The sequence below is a fragment of the Pterocles gutturalis genome, unplaced genomic scaffold (assembly GCF_000699245.1).
Source record: "Pterocles gutturalis isolate BGI_N339 unplaced genomic scaffold, ASM69924v1 scaffold5902, whole genome shotgun sequence".
Taxonomy (NCBI): domain Eukaryota; kingdom Metazoa; phylum Chordata; class Aves; order Pterocliformes; family Pteroclidae; genus Pterocles; species Pterocles gutturalis.
Genome location: NW_010110148.1, coordinates 46,311 through 63,796, shown reverse-complemented (window position 1 = coordinate 63,796; position 17,486 = coordinate 46,311). Strand labels below are relative to the sequence as shown.

At 37.2% G+C, this 17,486-nt stretch overlaps 1 protein-coding gene across 1 annotated transcript in view; it reads left to right on the top strand.

The window, feature by feature from the left end:
- The first annotated feature begins 868 nt into the window (after positions 1–868).
- The window catches only part of LOC104461591 (neuroligin-4, X-linked), a 16,941-nt gene continuing 323 nt past the window's right edge, over positions 869–17,486 (top strand). Inside the window, exons 1-4 of the mRNA XM_010073229.1 lie at positions 869–908; positions 5,269–5,454; positions 7,316–8,105; positions 16,622–17,486. The exon at positions 16,622–17,486 is cut by the window's right edge and continues 323 nt beyond it. Of these exons, the coding sequence (XP_010071531.1) occupies positions 869–908; positions 5,269–5,454; positions 7,316–8,105; positions 16,622–17,471 (1,866 nt within the window). The 3' untranslated portion in view covers positions 17,472–17,486. The remainder of the gene's footprint in view (positions 909–5,268; positions 5,455–7,315; positions 8,106–16,621) is intronic.

Sequence of the window (17,486 nt, the reverse complement as noted above, 5' to 3'; positions counted from 1 at the left end):
TCTACATTTGTCTATTTTCTACAGAGAAAAAAAATGTTACTTTGATGGGAATTCAACCAATTCAAAGCTAGATGTCTAAAGATCTGAAACTACTTTTGGAGGCTGAAACTACTTTTTCGTGTCTCCACAGTAGTTGTCACCTTGGTATCAAAAATATTATATTAGAAACCGAGTCTTTAAGTGGCTAAAGTTAACAGTGATCCATACATCCTTCCATACCTCCTCTGATCTGGAGCTCGACATGACACAAAGAATGTCAGTTATGATCAGTGTTTCCTCTTGACATATTCATGCTATTCTCCTCAAACTATCTATTCAAGGCCAATAAATCACTGCATATCTTTCAGTTAAAAAGACTTTTGTCTAAGTTTTAGATTATATTCCAACATCATATTTAGTACAAGTGAAATGCTTTATACTTTTTAAGCAGCCTATTTGGTTATTCACATATCTGGACAAGCTCCACAGCTGAAATGCAGCTGCACCTGAGCCTGCTCCTTGCAAACTGAAATTCCATGGTTGGAAGAATGTAATTTTGATCCTGAGCATGCCCATACTAGCATTTTAATCAAAGAGTATGTTTCCACAGAAAACATTACTATTGTCACCACCTCCTTGCACATTGTTTCACATTGCAGGGAGGTTATGCAAAGTACAGCTTGGACTGTTCCAGGTGAACCTCAGCTGGCAGATGTGCTCCCAGTTATGCAGTATGCCCACCAGTAGTCATTCATTCAGCCCATGGTACCAGACAAGAGTTAAGCTGTAATAAAAACCAGTATGTGAAATGTGTACAGTGTGGAAGTGAGGTCCAGCTATTCTGTTCTAGACTTCCTCTTGCAGATCTGCATGGCATGCTAACATAGGGATGGCCTTCAGCCACAAGACAAGGCTGGAGCTGGAAGGAAGTAAACTTGTCTGGGTGGATTTTATAGATATTGGCCCCTGCTTTTTGTCACTATGTGTCTCCAAATAAATTTTCGTTGTGAAGGGGAAATATCACCACAGGTCTGTTGGGGTTTGTTTAATCTCTCAGTAAGATTTCTGTGGCATAGTGGGAAAAGCAACTATAAATATAGACCTAGGTATTTCCTCTTGTGTAAGTGGAATCTAAAGGAGCCCTGTGTGTAGCTTTGTGTCTTCAGTGCATTATCAAAAATGTGCAAGTGACAGCATGTAGCTTATGAGTCCATTCATTTTGAAAGGCTGTGGAAAAGGAAAATTCTCAGTAATTTCCATTTGGAGACTTCTGCCTCCTGTAGCTAATCTATTAGGTTGAAACTAAAGCATTAATCTAGCTTCTCTTAATGGAATCAGAGAAAAAGAAATAAAACTGTTACTTCAGAAACCTCTATTTAAAGAGTATTTACTTTTTTCTACATTAAAGAATGTCGAAAAAATGAGATGCAAGATTAATTACAAGTAATACAGCAAAACAAATCAAGAATACTTTATGTTTATTCGTATGAAATTACACATTTTAATTTATTTTTAAATTATAAACTGTCATAGGGGAAAGCTGCTCAATTAATGTGGTTTAAATCAAATCAGTATCAAAGCAGTTTATTTATTCATTACTGACATAACTAACCAGTAGTCAGTGTGCTATACTTTCAGGATCAATATCAGCAATACAAAAGATAAACTCCAATACTGGACACTCAATAAACTTTAGTGAACAGTTGCAAATTTCTAAACATCCTTTTGTAACTAATCCCAAAAAGTTCTAATCACACCCACAAACACACAAAGCTAGGTGTGCACCAAGCCAGACCCAGGCTGTGTGGGTGACCAGAAGCCCCACTGGGGCGAAGTGCAAGTTCCCGCATTCTCCATGTGGGACATACGGCTGCTCCAGCTTCAGATGAGTTCCTGCCACTCCTGACCACCCACCAACCCACACAGGGGAAAAAGCACCCCATAGGACCAACACATGCCAAGAATGTGTGCCAACTCATGTGCACAGCCCCTGGCTGGGTGCAGACACTCTGCAGGAAGGTGCTCTTTCCTGGCTGGAGGGAGTTTGCAGTGGTGGTGGCCACTTCTCACAATGTCGAACCATGTCCAGCTACTGCCCTTTTCCTATGTCCCTCACTCTACTTTTAAAAATTTTCATGCTTTTTTTGCCCTAATTTTCAAGCTGACCTTTGCTTCAGAAGACTCTAATTCTCTGGTAACCACTCTGTCCATCTGGTGGTCATCCTTCCCTCTGGCACAATAAGTTTGTAGCAAATGTCCCCTAAGTATTTCACTCAAAACACAAGCGATGTACTCACATTCCTCTTTTTCAGCTGTTGCTGTCCTTGGCATTTTGCAGTGGGAGAGACATGTGGTCACCCTTACAAATCGTTATTTAAGGGAAGATAGATTTGTGAAGTCAAGAGCTGAATACTACTGTTAATGCCTTTCTGTATAATTTTCCATGTTCCACTATGGCCATTCCTTCCTCTGTTGCATTGGGCTAGTGAGAAGAACTACCAGGTTCTATCAAAACCCCAACCTAAGGATTTTTAGATCACAGAATACCCTTCAAAATATGCTAAACTGTAAAATGGGAAATATTCTTAATTGCACTTAAAAACATATACGTAAAAGGCACAGAGTACAAATTCGCATCTCAGAAAAAACAAAAACAAAAACAAAAAAAAAACTACCTTCCTTTTTGTTCAGGTTTTTAAGTGGCACACAAAGATACTGTTCTGAAATCTTCACAGTCACAAGAAAAAAGAAAAAAGAAAAAACAAAAAAAAAAAAACCCAAAAAACCACAACACATCTCTTAGTGTTGCGTATTTCTGGACAAAATGGCTTTGAACAAATATTTTGATCTGGTATTAAGAGCATGAAAGAAAATATATCCTCATCAAGAAAAGACAGATTTAAGAATTCAGTTTGTGTCATGTGGGGCTGACATTTTGCCATGATGATTAGTTTTTAAATTAAGAAAATGTGTTCTTGCAATTAATGATATTCAGCAGAGAACTGTGGAAACAAAAAAATCTTCGTTTGTCTAACATCAGATATTCATTGACTGCAGTTTTACTCAGTCACCTTTTAGTACATTTGGAAAGAATTCAAAATCACAAAGATCAACCAGGTTTAGCTTGATCCTGCTAGAAGAGCTAAAACATGTTTACGCTCTGAATATTAATTACCCTGCTGCTTTAAAGGTTACAACAGTCACTTTCTCACAGGGAGGTCATAGTTCTGATTAAATAAAGGCTTAATTATAGAATATTATAGAACATTGAAGTGAGCTACATCAACAAAGCCAGCAAGTGGGTTATTCTTTCTTTAACAGTCCTAAAAAGATAATAAAAGCATGTGAAAAGAGAAAAATACATCTGTTAAAAAAAATTAGGCAATTATGGATGAACAATTTGTTTTTTTTTTTCCCCATTGGTATAGAATAGAAAAAAGACGGTATTACTGCTATCTTAACTATTGTGCTTGCCATTATTAGATAGTTTTTTATGAGAAAACCATATCAAATGCTATTTGGAATAAGGATATGAAGCACCTGTTTTGTGAAAAATATAAGCACTCATCAGATGCTTGCTGACATTAAACACCTATTAATAATTGCTAATTAAATATGGAAAAGATTCCTTTGGGTGCAAAGTAATATGCTCCATTCGATCATTCCTAACCTTACATACAGAAATTTATGCCACCATCGTGTAGGTCATATAGCATTCCATATTTAGAGTTTAGTCCTTATGTGATCTTGTTTTAAATCCTGAGGCTGGGTTTTGCATCCCATTGTAGGAATTTTACCATAGAGAACAAGACTATGAAAGTCTGGCAGATGCAAATGTCCGACACATCTAATTTCTTTTTCTTTTCTCTTGCCTTTCGCTCTCTTCCGCTTCCTCTGTATTGTGAATCCCTTCCACCTTATGAATTTCCATTCTTCCTATCACTGAAAAAGTAACTGCAGCCAGTGCAGAGATCTGTTCCCCTTTGCCAAAGTGGGTGAAATGTACTGGAAGGACTTTTTTTTTCCTCCAGGGATCTCAGGCTTCCCTTGCAGTCCTTCCTAGGAGCATGAAGGTCTTGTCACAGCAGGATAAGGTGGCTCAAGGCTACAGATTCTCTTATCTCAGACTGCTCCAGGACTCCAGATCTCCTGAGTCCTGGGGCCTTCTTCTGACAAATTTGTCCGAACCGGTAATTAGCATGGAAACACCAGCCAAGTTGATTTCATTGTTTTGTTTTGATAAGCAGCTGCCAGTGGTGCCTAAATCAGTAATGTCCATCTGAAAACTTCCATATGCTATAAGGTATTTCTAATAGACCTCTGACTTCCAGTTCTCTGACAGGAAAAGGTCTGTGGGAGTTAAGGAGTGTGAGTATGTGGCTCTATGTGGTAATTTGGATGTAGCACAAGGTTTTAACTGTGAATGACAGGCAATGCAGATAACTGCAATGATTCACCTTAGCTTGTTTCAGAAAAACAAAATTAATCTCAGTACTAGTCTTCTGGTCATTTTGTTCTCAGTTGCAAGACAAGCACAAACATGTCTTGCTTTGTTTTTAAAATCTGATAACCACAGTACAGGAACAAAAAATAGTAGCGCAGCTTTCCCTGCAATTTACAAGGGAAGAGACAAAACCTGATTTGTTTAGATAAAATCTCCCTACCAAAGGCTGAATTGCTGAGGATTTACCTGCTATCTTCCTAATAAATATCCTCTGTGAAACTGGAATGTAATTTTTTTCTTAGGCTTTTTTCTGTTCCTTTTACTACTTTCTTCATCCTTTTTTTTTTTTTTCTCCTTCTGAGTATGTCTGTCCATGTCACAAGTACAATAATTTAAAGAGCTATGTAGTTCAGGACAGTTTTGGTCCATGGTAAGAAGCATTGAAATTAAGGTGTTAAAAGCCTTGTTCTCAGGAGAAGACTGGGTATTTCACTTCTTCTTTGCACAAAAAATGATTTTCTAAATTTTTATACCTTACTCACATACAGATATCAAATGTTTAAAATCTTCAGTCTGTATTGTTGCATTGATATAGAATTATTTCAAAAAGGAAATAATAATTTTTCACAAACATGACCTCTGCAGTAGCAAAAAACAAACCAAAGCCAAGCAGCACACACAATAAGTTCCACTGCCTGCACTGGAGACATTTAACTATGACCATGACCTTTTAAAAAAAAGAAGAAAAATAAAAGACCAAAAGATTAAAATATCAGAAGATGTGTTGTGAATATGTGTATGAGTCTGCATCTGGTGAACTAAAATTGTCTTTTTTTGCTTTATAGGTTTTTTAAGTACTGGGGATCAAGCTGCAAAAGGCAATTATGGATTGCTTGACCAAATCCAAGCTTTACGCTGGATTGAAGAAAATATTGGATCTTTTGGAGGAGACCCAAAAAGAGTTACTATTTTTGGATCTGGGGCAGGAGCTTCCTGTGTCAGTCTCCTGACACTCTCACACTATTCAGAAGGTAACAATCTTGTGAGCTAAGCACATTTTTTATTTTAAACCTTATGGTTTAACAAAAATGGACATATCAGGTAGGCTGAATTAGAATTACATGAGGTCTGTAATTTTTGTAAAATACTTACTAGCTAGTATTCTGGATTTTTATTAGTCAACATAAATATTTATATAAGAAAAAATAAATGGAATTAAAGCAGAAATTTAATGCAACAAATGCCACGGAAATATATTTTTTTCTAACTTTATCAACCATCGCCACTGACTCTTCTATCAAAGAATTTGCCTTAATTGAAATGGAAAAGGGCAGTGACCTTTTTCATTTTTTACACACTCTTGTGTGCACTTCTAACGTGTATTTGTATGCCTTCCTGACTTAATAATAGCATAACATAACCTTATTAAAAATTTATTTAACTCCCCACAAGTACTGCATGATCCTAGATTGAGTTCTTAAGATTTTGGTGTTTGAACTGTGGGCTTTCTACTCTCAACATCTTGCCTCCCCCTAAAAAAACCCCCAAGAATGTACATCACCAGTACTGAGCCATAAATATTCCTGGTGATAAGACCAAATCTACAAAGAATTTATAAAATATAAGACCAAAATATCTGTTGTATTTACAAGTCCATGCTACTTCTGTCATATTAAACTAGACAGAAATCTATGACAGAAGGCCAAGCCCTAGCAAGCAGTGATAGAAGGGTGGCTGGTAAACACACCCTACTTTGAAATACATAGAATTATGCCTGACAATTCAGTCTATTGATATGAAAAGGATGCAGTGAATAACTGTTGAGTAAGCCACACCAAAATCAAGCAGATGGAACCATGAAAAACGTAACTAATCACATTGACATTTCATAACATGTGCACTAAGTAATCATCACAAAGGTATATCAACCACAGCCAGTTTTTCCCATAAATCCTTCAAGATCTTTAATTTTTTTTGTAGCTGTTGCTGTCTTTGACATTTCAAGAGCTTGACAGTAGAAACCATGTGGAGAAGAGGCCCAGGCATTTTGGTTTAAGAATAAAACAGGCCATTTTAGTGATCTTACCAGGAAAAACGGGATGGGGCAGATTCACTAGTAAGCTCCAGTTGCTTTTCAGTTCTCTGACACAAAGAAGCACTTCAGACAGGGTCTTTAATCTCTCTTTGTTTTAGCACATATAAAACAACCAGAAAGAACTATTGAATCTCGTCTTACTCTTTTCCAAAAAAGGGAAATATATTTTAGTTCAAGCATATAGGCAGGGCTAGCACACACACACACACAAAAATACCAATTAAAAATATATTAAGATTATAAGAAGAAATTATGTCAGAGCAGAAGACTCAAGCCTATTAAACTGATGTTAGCAGAGTAGATTTTTTCAGATGCATGGCTTCTGTGAAGGAAATGAGAGTATGTAATTTTCATTTGACCTTTAATCTACTGAAGAGTGCATTTAAGAGAGTCATTTACATGGGGAAGAGGATATGATTGCTTGTAGCTGTCACTCTTTTAAAGAAATTTTTACAGGACTACCACAGTGCTAAAGCCAGGGGACTTCCATTAAAGATGCAAGAAAACTGCTGTATGAGCATGAGTTTTGTTCTTGAAACAGTAACCTGAAACCTCCATGCTTTGTGTGTGTGAGCATCAAGAACAAGAGAGATGTTCATTAATAGCCTATTAGAGATACTATAAAAAGGGAACAGTGAGTAAAATATATGGAAATTAAATTAAAATTTAGGCATATGCATCCTTTCATTATTGTATAATCAAAGTTTTCTTTGCTTAGTGAAAGCTGCTTTTAATAATTTTTTGTATATTTTTAAAATATATAATTGGATTTGCATTTAAACAATTTGCACCTGCAGGTTTGTTCCAAAAGGCAATCATACAGAGTGGAACAGCTCTGTCCAGCTGGGCAGTGAACTATCAGCCTGCCAAGTACACTCGGATATTGGCAGATAAAGTGGGCTGCGACATGCTGGACACCACTGATTTGGTTGAATGTCTTCGGAATAAGAATTACAAAGAACTCATTCAACAGACCATCACTCCAGCCACATACCACATTGCCTTTGGGCCTGTGATAGATGGAGACGTGATTCCAGATGACCCTCAGATTCTCATGGAACAAGGGGAATTCCTTAACTATGATATAATGCTGGGTGTGAATCAAGGGGAAGGCTTAAAATTTGTGGACGGCATTGTAGACAATGAAGATGGTGTTTCCCCCAATGATTTTGACTTTTCTGTCTCCAATTTTGTGGACAATCTATATGGTTATCCAGAAGGGAAAGATACACTGCGAGAGACCATTAAATTCATGTACACCGACTGGGCAGACAAAGAAAACCCCGAAACAAGACGGAAGACTCTGGTTGCTCTTTTTACAGACCACCAGTGGGTTGCTCCAGCTGTTGCTACTGCTGACCTGCATGCCCAGTATGGATCTCCAACATATTTCTATGCATTTTATCACCATTGCCAAAGTGAAATGAAACCCAGCTGGGCTGATTCAGCTCATGGTGATGAAGTCCCTTACGTGTTTGGGATTCCTATGATTGGCCCCACAGAACTGTTCAACTGCAACTTCTCCAAGAATGACGTCATGCTCAGTGCAGTAGTTATGACATACTGGACTAACTTTGCCAAAACTGGGTAAGTTTGACCCCCAGCATTCTTTTTTGTTGATAGCATACTTCTAAAATATTCAGTATCCCATTGCTGTTGCTTCAAACCCTGATCTTGCAGTAGTATTATATATAGCACTATTTGCGTAAGACAGAAGGCAACTGGGGCTTATTAATATTTAATAGATTTTTAATTAGTGTGTTCCCTCGAACTATTTTCTTTCAGTAGCTCAGTGAGAATAATAATGCACTGTATTTTTGATTCAAAAAATAGGGCAATTAAGATAAAGCATGTCTCAGAAAAAAGGTAGCTCACTAAGATACTGAAAAATCAGAGGCAACATGTCTGCTACTTGAAGAAGGAACTGTCAGGCAGGTAGCAGTTATCTGCTACAAAAGAAAGGAAGTTCTTGTTTTTAGCGACCTTCACAGGGATAGGGACTCAGGAATTGGAACAGAAAGGCAAACACTGGAAAGATTTTTCCCTCTGAGGGCTATAATGGCAATAGTAAGTACTTGACAGGAATGAAGAAGAGACTCAGATATTTTTTTGCTTTGAGAAGGTTAAAATTTTAAACTAATTCTGCTTACAAAACAAAATAAAGAAATAAATGTTTTGCTGAAATAAGAGTTGTAAACATCAAGGAAAGAACCCTCAAAGCAGCTTAATCTGTGAGTGCTATTAATAATTTCTGTCCTCTTCCTATGCCATTCCTTTAAAGAGTATTGCAGTGTTTTACTATGGCAGCAAGGGCTTTTTTGTTAACCTTGAGTCTTCGGTACTGAATTAAAACAAAGATAGTTGTGGCACAATGGGGCTGTAAATCTTTCCAATGAATGTTTAATGGCAGGATTGGGCTCTGGAAACTGCAGCTTTACAGCACTGCAGTGAATGGTATGCAGCTAGATAAGAAAAATTCAGAGATGCCTAGTGTGAAACACTCAGAGGCTCCAGCAGCTCTTGCAGCCTTTAATGAATCCAAATGATGTTTAAGGGAGAGACATTTTGCAGTCTTAACAAAAACCTCAAGCATGAGTTGAGCAAAAAACAAATGCTTCAGGTCCATTTACAAGGAAAAATGAAAGCTTTTGTTGTACAGCATTTTAGACAAACAGATACTTTTGCCTGTAGAAGTCCCACAGTACTGCAACAATAGTGAATGAACTGTGGAATATTTAGATGTATTTGGCAACAAGAAGTCATCAATAGTGGGATGGGCAGACTTCACGATGAAAGCTTGGTTTATGAAAAGAGAATGCCGCATGCTGGCTGTACCGCACACTCAGGAAGAAGATTAAACCATCAGTCTGTCTCTGGTTTTATAGACGAAGTGCCGCATATACATAGAGGACTTCAGATCCTCACAAATATACATCACTGGAATTATTACAGAGATTCAAGATCTCCACAGTCTCACTACTATTTACAATTACTTTAAGACTACTTCCTGTAAAATAGGAAGTCGTATTTAAGCAAATATTTGAGGCTGATAGGAGTTTCTCACAGTCCCAGCTGCCACCATTACTCTTAATTGCAAGCACTTTCTAGCTGTTGCTACTTGAAAGCTAATTTCAGCAGGCTATACATGCCATCACACGGGTCTCTGGTTATGAACGCGTTGTTGTACAACAGGTGCTTTGGAAGACCCATTAGTCATTTCCGAAACGTCACCATTGCTGATGAGGCAGGAAAGGTATATATCTTCTGTTACAAATTTGCCCCTTTATAGACAGTATGGAAGATGAGTCATAAAAAAATGGCGTCTAGCTGTAAAATTTCAGTTTTTTCACAAGGAAAGGAAAAGAGCAACACAAGACTCATTACCTTGCTGGTTTCCCTCTTTGTTTATATAAACAATCATTATTTCTTCTGGATAATACAAGAGAATACTTGGAGGAAAATAATATTTTAAATTACATTTGCTGTGAATCTCTGATGCTTCCAATGGAAAAGGGAAGCTTGTAGCACCTGAAGCCTGGAGTAACAGGGGACATATCTGGGGTAACCATTCTCTTCTCTACCCTACCACATGCAGTCTGGAATCCATGTGCTCACTTTTCAGCTCTTGAAAAGATTTATATGGTTCAAGACTGCATTGTTGGGGTCTTTATTTTGTTTTTTTCCCACCATTTTAATTGATCATTTCCCATCCTTATTCTGATAGAACTTGGCTTGCTTTGTGTTTGTACCTATGCCAACACATATGAAAAATCTATTAACTGAAAGATTTTATTATTCCACATTTCCCTGCAGGTGAGCCTTGAACATTAAAACTGCGGATTTATTTATTTAATTTTAATGTCTCTGAGACTTTTACAGTTTTGATGAGTCTCCCATAGGGGCTGCATCCAGGTACTTGTATAATTATGGCTCAGGTGGTGCATCATTCTGATGGACTGTGCTGAGCTTTTAACTGGCATGCCACCCACTGCTAAAAACCATACATTTTTTAATGGGCCCACTGCCAAGGCTGGGTTTGGAGGGCAGGTCAATCCTGTAAAATCACTAGGTGTCAAAGTCACAGCACAAGGCACAGTGCTTTTATGGTGTTTTACTTTGAAGTCAGTTACTGAAGCTAGCAAATAGGAGGTGACAATTAAAGTGTTTAGTGGCAAATGGATCGTGCTTGAAATTAATATGTGGAAGCCTCATTTTGCTAATCCTCCATTTTCTACCTTTCTAATTATTTTTTTTTTACATTAACAGTCATTTTGGCCTTTTCAAAACTATGTTTCTAACGTGCCTTAGAAATAGGAAAGCAGTCTGTTACAGAGTAGATGTGAGAAACTACATTTGGGATACAAAAATTACATGAAAGTACAGTTTCTGATTACACTATGTGCCAAATGACATGTGAGAGCTTCATTAAGAGGTGCACTTGAAGCTTTAGTCTGTTGCCAGTAACACTATCCTAACTGTAATGGTAATTCTATATGCTCAGTTTTTCTGTTAATTAGGGCCATGTTACCTCCTTCACAGATACATCAGCAGGGGGAGAGTGAACAACATGAGGGGTTGTGTGCCAGTTCCTCACAGATAACTCTGCTAGCTACACTCTTGTGGAGAAGGATTTGAAGTTTTGTACAGTAGATACAAAGTCATGCTCTCATTAGAGGAATCTATCAGGGTTTCTAAAAATTACCCTCTTTTGAGGAGTTACAATACTCTCTTTTTGCTCCCATTCGTCCACCTCTACCTAGATTGGTGATGGGAATGATAAAGGCCCAAAGTGATATACCCCTGTTTTCTTTGTAATTGAGATAAATACTCCTGAATTGTTTTATTACCATTGATTCTGAGGCAAAAACCTGAGTTATTAAGGATGTCTATGTTTTATATTCATTTTGGCTTTCTAATGGAAGACACAAACTTACAATGATTAAAGTGTATTTTTAGATCAATTCCCTGTGGACTCAGGTATAAGGCTGTTGCATTTATTTTTGGTGTTTTTGTCTGAAGAAATAGCTGTGTCCAATGGCCAATCTGTGTTAGTGAAACAAAACAGCATACTTATGGTTTGCTTTCCTTAGTAGTTATGATGGTTGACTGGGAGCATGGCAACAATGAAACCTGGTGATAAGTGAGGAAAGGAAGGAAAGGAAAATATGCTTCTGTGCCAGTGCTTCAGGCAGGAATTGCTGTACCATTATTAATATTGTGAGAACATGAAAAATCAGTGAAAGCATAAAGAAATGCCACAGGTTTTTTTCCTCTTTTTTTTTTTTTCTTTTTTTTTTTTTTCCTTCCATATGGAGAAAAGAGGACTGCTGAAAGAAAATAAATGATCAAGGGGCCGTTCAATGTCTTGGAGACAGACTCAGTATGTAACTGTTAAGACATTTTGCTCTCCAATGAAGTTAGAGAACAACGCAAAAGAATAAAACACTTTAAGTACGTTAATGTAACACTTCCATTGTCCTGCGTGATAGTTAAAGCTGTTGCAGAAGTAGTTAAAAGATGAATGGTATTTCAACATGCTGTACAGAATTCAGAGTAAGAGAAAACTTCTTAAGATTCCCCATCATTCTTCCTGTGCCAATATCACCAGATATGAAATATTCAGTACCCTCATTTGCCCTTGTCACAGTTTAACCCCAGCAGGCAATAAGCACCACCCAGCTGCTTGCTCACTTCCCCTGGTGGGATGGGGAGAGAATCAGAGGAGTAAAAGTAAGAAAACACGTGGGTTGAGAAAAAGACAGTTTAATAGGTAAAGCAAAAGCTGCACACACAAGCAAAACAAAACAAGGGATTAATTCACTGCTTCCCATGGGCAGGCAGGTGTTCAGCCATCGCCAGGAAAGCAGGGCTTCATCACACCTAACGGTTACTTGGGAAAACAAAACACCATCGCTCCAAATGTCTTCCACTTCTTTCTTCTTCCCTCAGCTTTATATGCTGAGCATGACGTCACATGGTATGGGATATCCCTTTGGTCAGTTGGGGTCAGCTGTCCCAGCTGTGTCCCCTCACAGCTTCTTGTTCACCCCCAGCCTGCTCACTGGTGGGGTGCTGTGAGGAGCAGGAAAGGCCTTGACTCTGTGTGAGCACTGCTCAGCAATAAGGAAAACATCCCTGTATTACCAGCACTGTTTCCAGCACAAATCCAAAATATAGCCCCATACTAGCTACTATAAAGAAAATTAACTCTATCCCAGCCAAAACCAGCACAGACCCCCAGGTTAGGTGCTAATTCGACTTGTGAACAGGAATGTGTGTTTCTCTTCAGTCAGCATCCGTTGCAGACACATTTACTTTATATCACCTGAGAAAAAAATCAATTTTCTAAATGTATTTTTGTGTAGCCCATGAGGTGTGAATTAAATGACGGTAAACAGCAACATGTTAAATTGAGCAAAACCGGTGCAGAATGAAAGTGGGGAAAAAAAAGTGAAAGGTGAAATTAGATGATTCTGGAGATTAATTAAAAAAAAAAAAAACTTAGATAAGAAAAAAAAGACCATCATATGGTCTTCTGTCTTATGGAAGACAAGTTCAGACATTTCATGATGCAGGCTTTTTTTTTTAATGGAGAACCTGTTTAAAATTAATTCTAAAGGTGGTGAAAATAAATAATTAGGGAGCAAAATGAACAACAATAATAACCAATTTTGTTCTAGAAATAGTATGAAGAAAAAGAAAAACTCCCTGACAACTAGTAGGATTGGTAAACAAGTTATCTAGTCCCTATGGGAGCCTTTACTGGAAGAAGTGCAGAACTGAAAATATGTATTATTCAGATTATATTTTTGTCTGCATGATTGTAGTGGGTTTTTAAAGGAAGGTTTACTAGCAGCCTTTTGTTCTCTAATTACATACTTGAGCCTCAAGAAGGTCCCAAAACAGGAAGATGATGTGAAAGGCTAAAAAAAAGCAAAAGGAAATTTGAAGTTAAAGCAACAGATCAAAAATTTAGTCAAAAAGCTAATGTGATAGGAGAAATGATTGTATGTACATCAATATTTTATGCCTATCTATAATGCTGGAAAACCGTGCATAATAGGATATACTTCCCAGCTTCCCAAGAAAAAGGCTTAACATGTCATAAGTTGTAATCTTATGATTTTATGAGTTGTTTCCAGTGTACATAGGAGGGCCAAGGAAAGTAAAAATCCTCTTATTTGTATCCACTTAATATTTTTGTTAAATTATCGTTAGTCTGTAAAACCAAGATGCATGCAATATTAGATCCTCTATTTAGGACTGGACTTTGTTATTCCATTTTCCTGTGGGGGGAAAAAAAAAAAAAAAAAAAAAGTAGATATCTGTCCTCCAAATTCAGAGAGAATATTCAGACCATTTATTCAGTTATTAAGTGATCAACCCTAAAGGTGATGCTAGTGATAGAGTTCTGATACGCTCAGCAAAAAAATTACTTCTCTGTAAGGGCTGGATGATCTTTTTTCTGTTCCTTGATTCTATGGGGAGCTTCATGCCAACACACAGCCGTGTAAATAAGTCCTGAAATACAAGACTAGCCTCCTGTAATGTAATTTTTTCTCTTGTGTTTTGAGGAGGTGGCAGCATAATTGACTATTCCTAATAGATAAGTTAAAATGGAGAAATGGAGGTAGAGAATGGAAAAGAGGGAAAGGAAAGGACGGTTGATATTTACTTGTTCGTAGGCTGTTTGCAGGTGAAGGGAATGCTAATTTTAAAATGGTTTAGTTGCTAAAATCATAATCTACAGTCATTTTTATAGGACCATTAAAAAAAAAAGAATAAAAAAATTATATGTCTATCTTGTCTCATTGAAATGTGTGCTCAACTTCTTCATCTCCTATAGTGTATCAAGTGCAACTCGTTTACATGAGCTAGCTTAATTTATATATCCTCTGTAGGACCCTTCCCAGAGTCTTTTGTGTTGTGAATCAGAACAGCAAATGGGAAGAATACAAGATGGATTTAGTGCTGTAACTTTTGCAGGATTTTGAGTTTCTGACAAGAAAAATGCTTTTCATTTGATAATCTTGTTGATTTTTAATTTGCTTTAGAATTTATGTGTTGAACCCCAAAATACTGTAGTAGCAGATACATTGAATGATCCTTGGATTTGCGAAATTTTTCAGTCTTCTTTTTAAGAAAAGAAGAAAGACTTTTATTTCCTTCTTGAATGCATGTTAGAATCCCTCAAAGTAGCAGCATACATCTGCTGCTGTACTGCTTGGAAGTAGCTATTACTTCTCTAGCTTCAACTAGGATGAACATTTACTAAGCAATTATCTTTTTATTCAGAGTTCACACAATTTGGCTAACTATTGCTACATAAAATGAAAAATAAAGAGGTAGATACAAAATAAGTAGGTAGGTAGGTAGGTAGACAGATAGATAGATAGATAGATGGATTAAATAGCCACAGTTCTGGAACCCCTATTCTATATCTTATTGAGATGGGTAATATTTGATACAGTACAACAAACAAACAAACAAAACCACCAAAACCAAAACACCCCCCAAAAACCAAGCACCTAAAACCACAAGCATAAATAAACCAAAGTGCCAAAATTATATAGAAAAATTTTCTTCCTTTCACTCACGAAAAGGTAAAATAAATTCTTTCAAGTAAACAGGTGAGTAAAGGAATCATTAAAGTCAAATTACCAGTCTGGTTTAAGAACTAAGGGTAGCTCTTTATAAACAGCAAATAAATGCTAAACTAGGCAGTCATGTTCATGAGCTCTTGAAAATGGAAACAGAAAATAACTAAGATGCTTTAAAATCTGTAGCAGTAGTCTTGGTATTCCCGTAACATACATAACAGTATATTGGAAGAAAAGGAAAATATTAGAATAATTTTCACAAGAAATAAATGAATGCATATGGGAATAGAAAGGAGAATGGAAAACTCTCAGAGTAATGCACAGAAAATGAATCGTGCTCTCAGCATAACATATCACAGTCCCAGAAAATATGCTTTGCTGCAAAACAAGATTCAAACTCATGCACAACAGAGTATTATACTTGGTATTAGTAATTATAAATTTCTTTATTTTTTCATGACAAAAGGAAGGTATATTTATGCAAGTTTTACCAAAATTATAAAGATACACAGACATTCACCACATTTGAATGCTTTTTGAGCCATTGGTTTCTCTTTATTCTGAACCTATAGAAAGAAAAGAAAAAATAAAAGATGGGAAAAGCATAATTTCAATTAAATATTTGGCTTACCAATTTTGTAATTCTCTCTGAATAGTGTACTACTCTTATTTCTACTACTACATAACTGCTAAAAAACTTGTTGCTCTCAGCTAATACATTTCTCATCCCTACAAACTGGGTCATAATTAAGGCTTACTGTCCTACTACCATTAAATGTAGTTATTTACTAGCAATAAACACGCAGAACTTCAAAACTGTAATCTCCTAATGCAAATGATTGAAAGATTTGTGACATACAAATACTTCAAAGGCTTTTTGTGTAGATGTTTGAACGAAGGGGGACTAGTAGCTCAGTAAAGGAACACAAAGAGAAACAGTTCCCAGTTACATGTATTAGCCCTGCTACTTCATGTTTTGAAGTTTTTCATGTAATATGCACAGCTAGCATAAATTCTTATGGTCACATGGACTTCCTACATTGCCATTGGGATTAGATGCCCATATTTACTGCTTACAGTAGGGGAAGTAGTAGTACCTTAAATGAGAAAGTTAATGTCAAATCTTGAGAAGAGTTGAACCTATACTTTTACTATCAGGAGGGATAGTTAGTACCTCTCTAAGACAGCTTTGAAGTATGATACTGAATCACAGAACTTTAGATGAGCTTTTGGGAGCTGAAACACGACTCTTTCTCTGTTTCCATGTAAAGAAGTGTTACAGTGTCTGAGATGCACTGTACAGTAAGTAATTTTTTTTTTTGTTTATTTATTAACATCTGTTGTTAAGTTTGGGAGCTTTTTTTAACTTCTGTTTTTTAGGTTATGTTAGTTATTGGATAAACCATTAACTAAAAGATGGAAGAGTTTCTGGTTTTTACTTTCGGTTTTGATTTTGTTCTTTTTTTTAAATGATGATAATATTGCCTGTTTTTATTTTTGTAGGGATCCCAACCAGCCTGTTCCACAGGACACAAAGTTCATTCACACAAAACCCAACCGCTTTGAAGAAGTGGCCTGGTCCAAATACAATCCTAAAGACCAGCTTTATCTGCATATTGGCCTGAAACCCCGAGTTCGTGATCATTATCGAGCAACAAAAGTTGCTTTCTGGTTGGAGCTCGTACCTCACCTTCACAACCTGAATGAAATATTTCAGTACGTTTCCACAACAACTAAAGTCCCCCCTCCTGACATGACATCATTTCCTTACGTGACACGCCGTTCTCCTGGTAAATTGTGGCCAGCCACCAAACGCCCAGCAATGACACCTGCCAACAATCCCAAACATTCAAAAGACACCCATAAAACGGCTCCAGAAGATACAACAGTTCTGATAGAAAACAAGCGAGATTACTCCACAGAGCTGAGCGTCACCATTGCTGTGGGGGCGTCCTTGCTGTTCCTCAATATTTTAGCTTTTGCTGCACTGTATTACAAGAAGGACAAGCGGCGTCACGAGACTCACAGGCGCCCTAGCCCCCAGAGGAACACAACCAACGATATCGCACACATACAAAATGAAGAGATTATGTCATTGCAGATGAAACAGCTAGAACATGACCACGAGTGTGAATCGCTGCAGGCCCATGACACACTGAGACTAACCTGTCCGCCTGACTACACGCTTACTTTGAGAAGGTCCCCAGATGACATCCCACTAATGACACCCAACACTATAACCATGATTCCAAATACATTAACAGGAATGCAGCCTTTGCATACTTTCAACACCTTCAGTGGAGGACAAAACAGTACAAATTTGCCCCATGGACATTCGACCACTAGGGTATAGCTCAGCCCTTCCCCC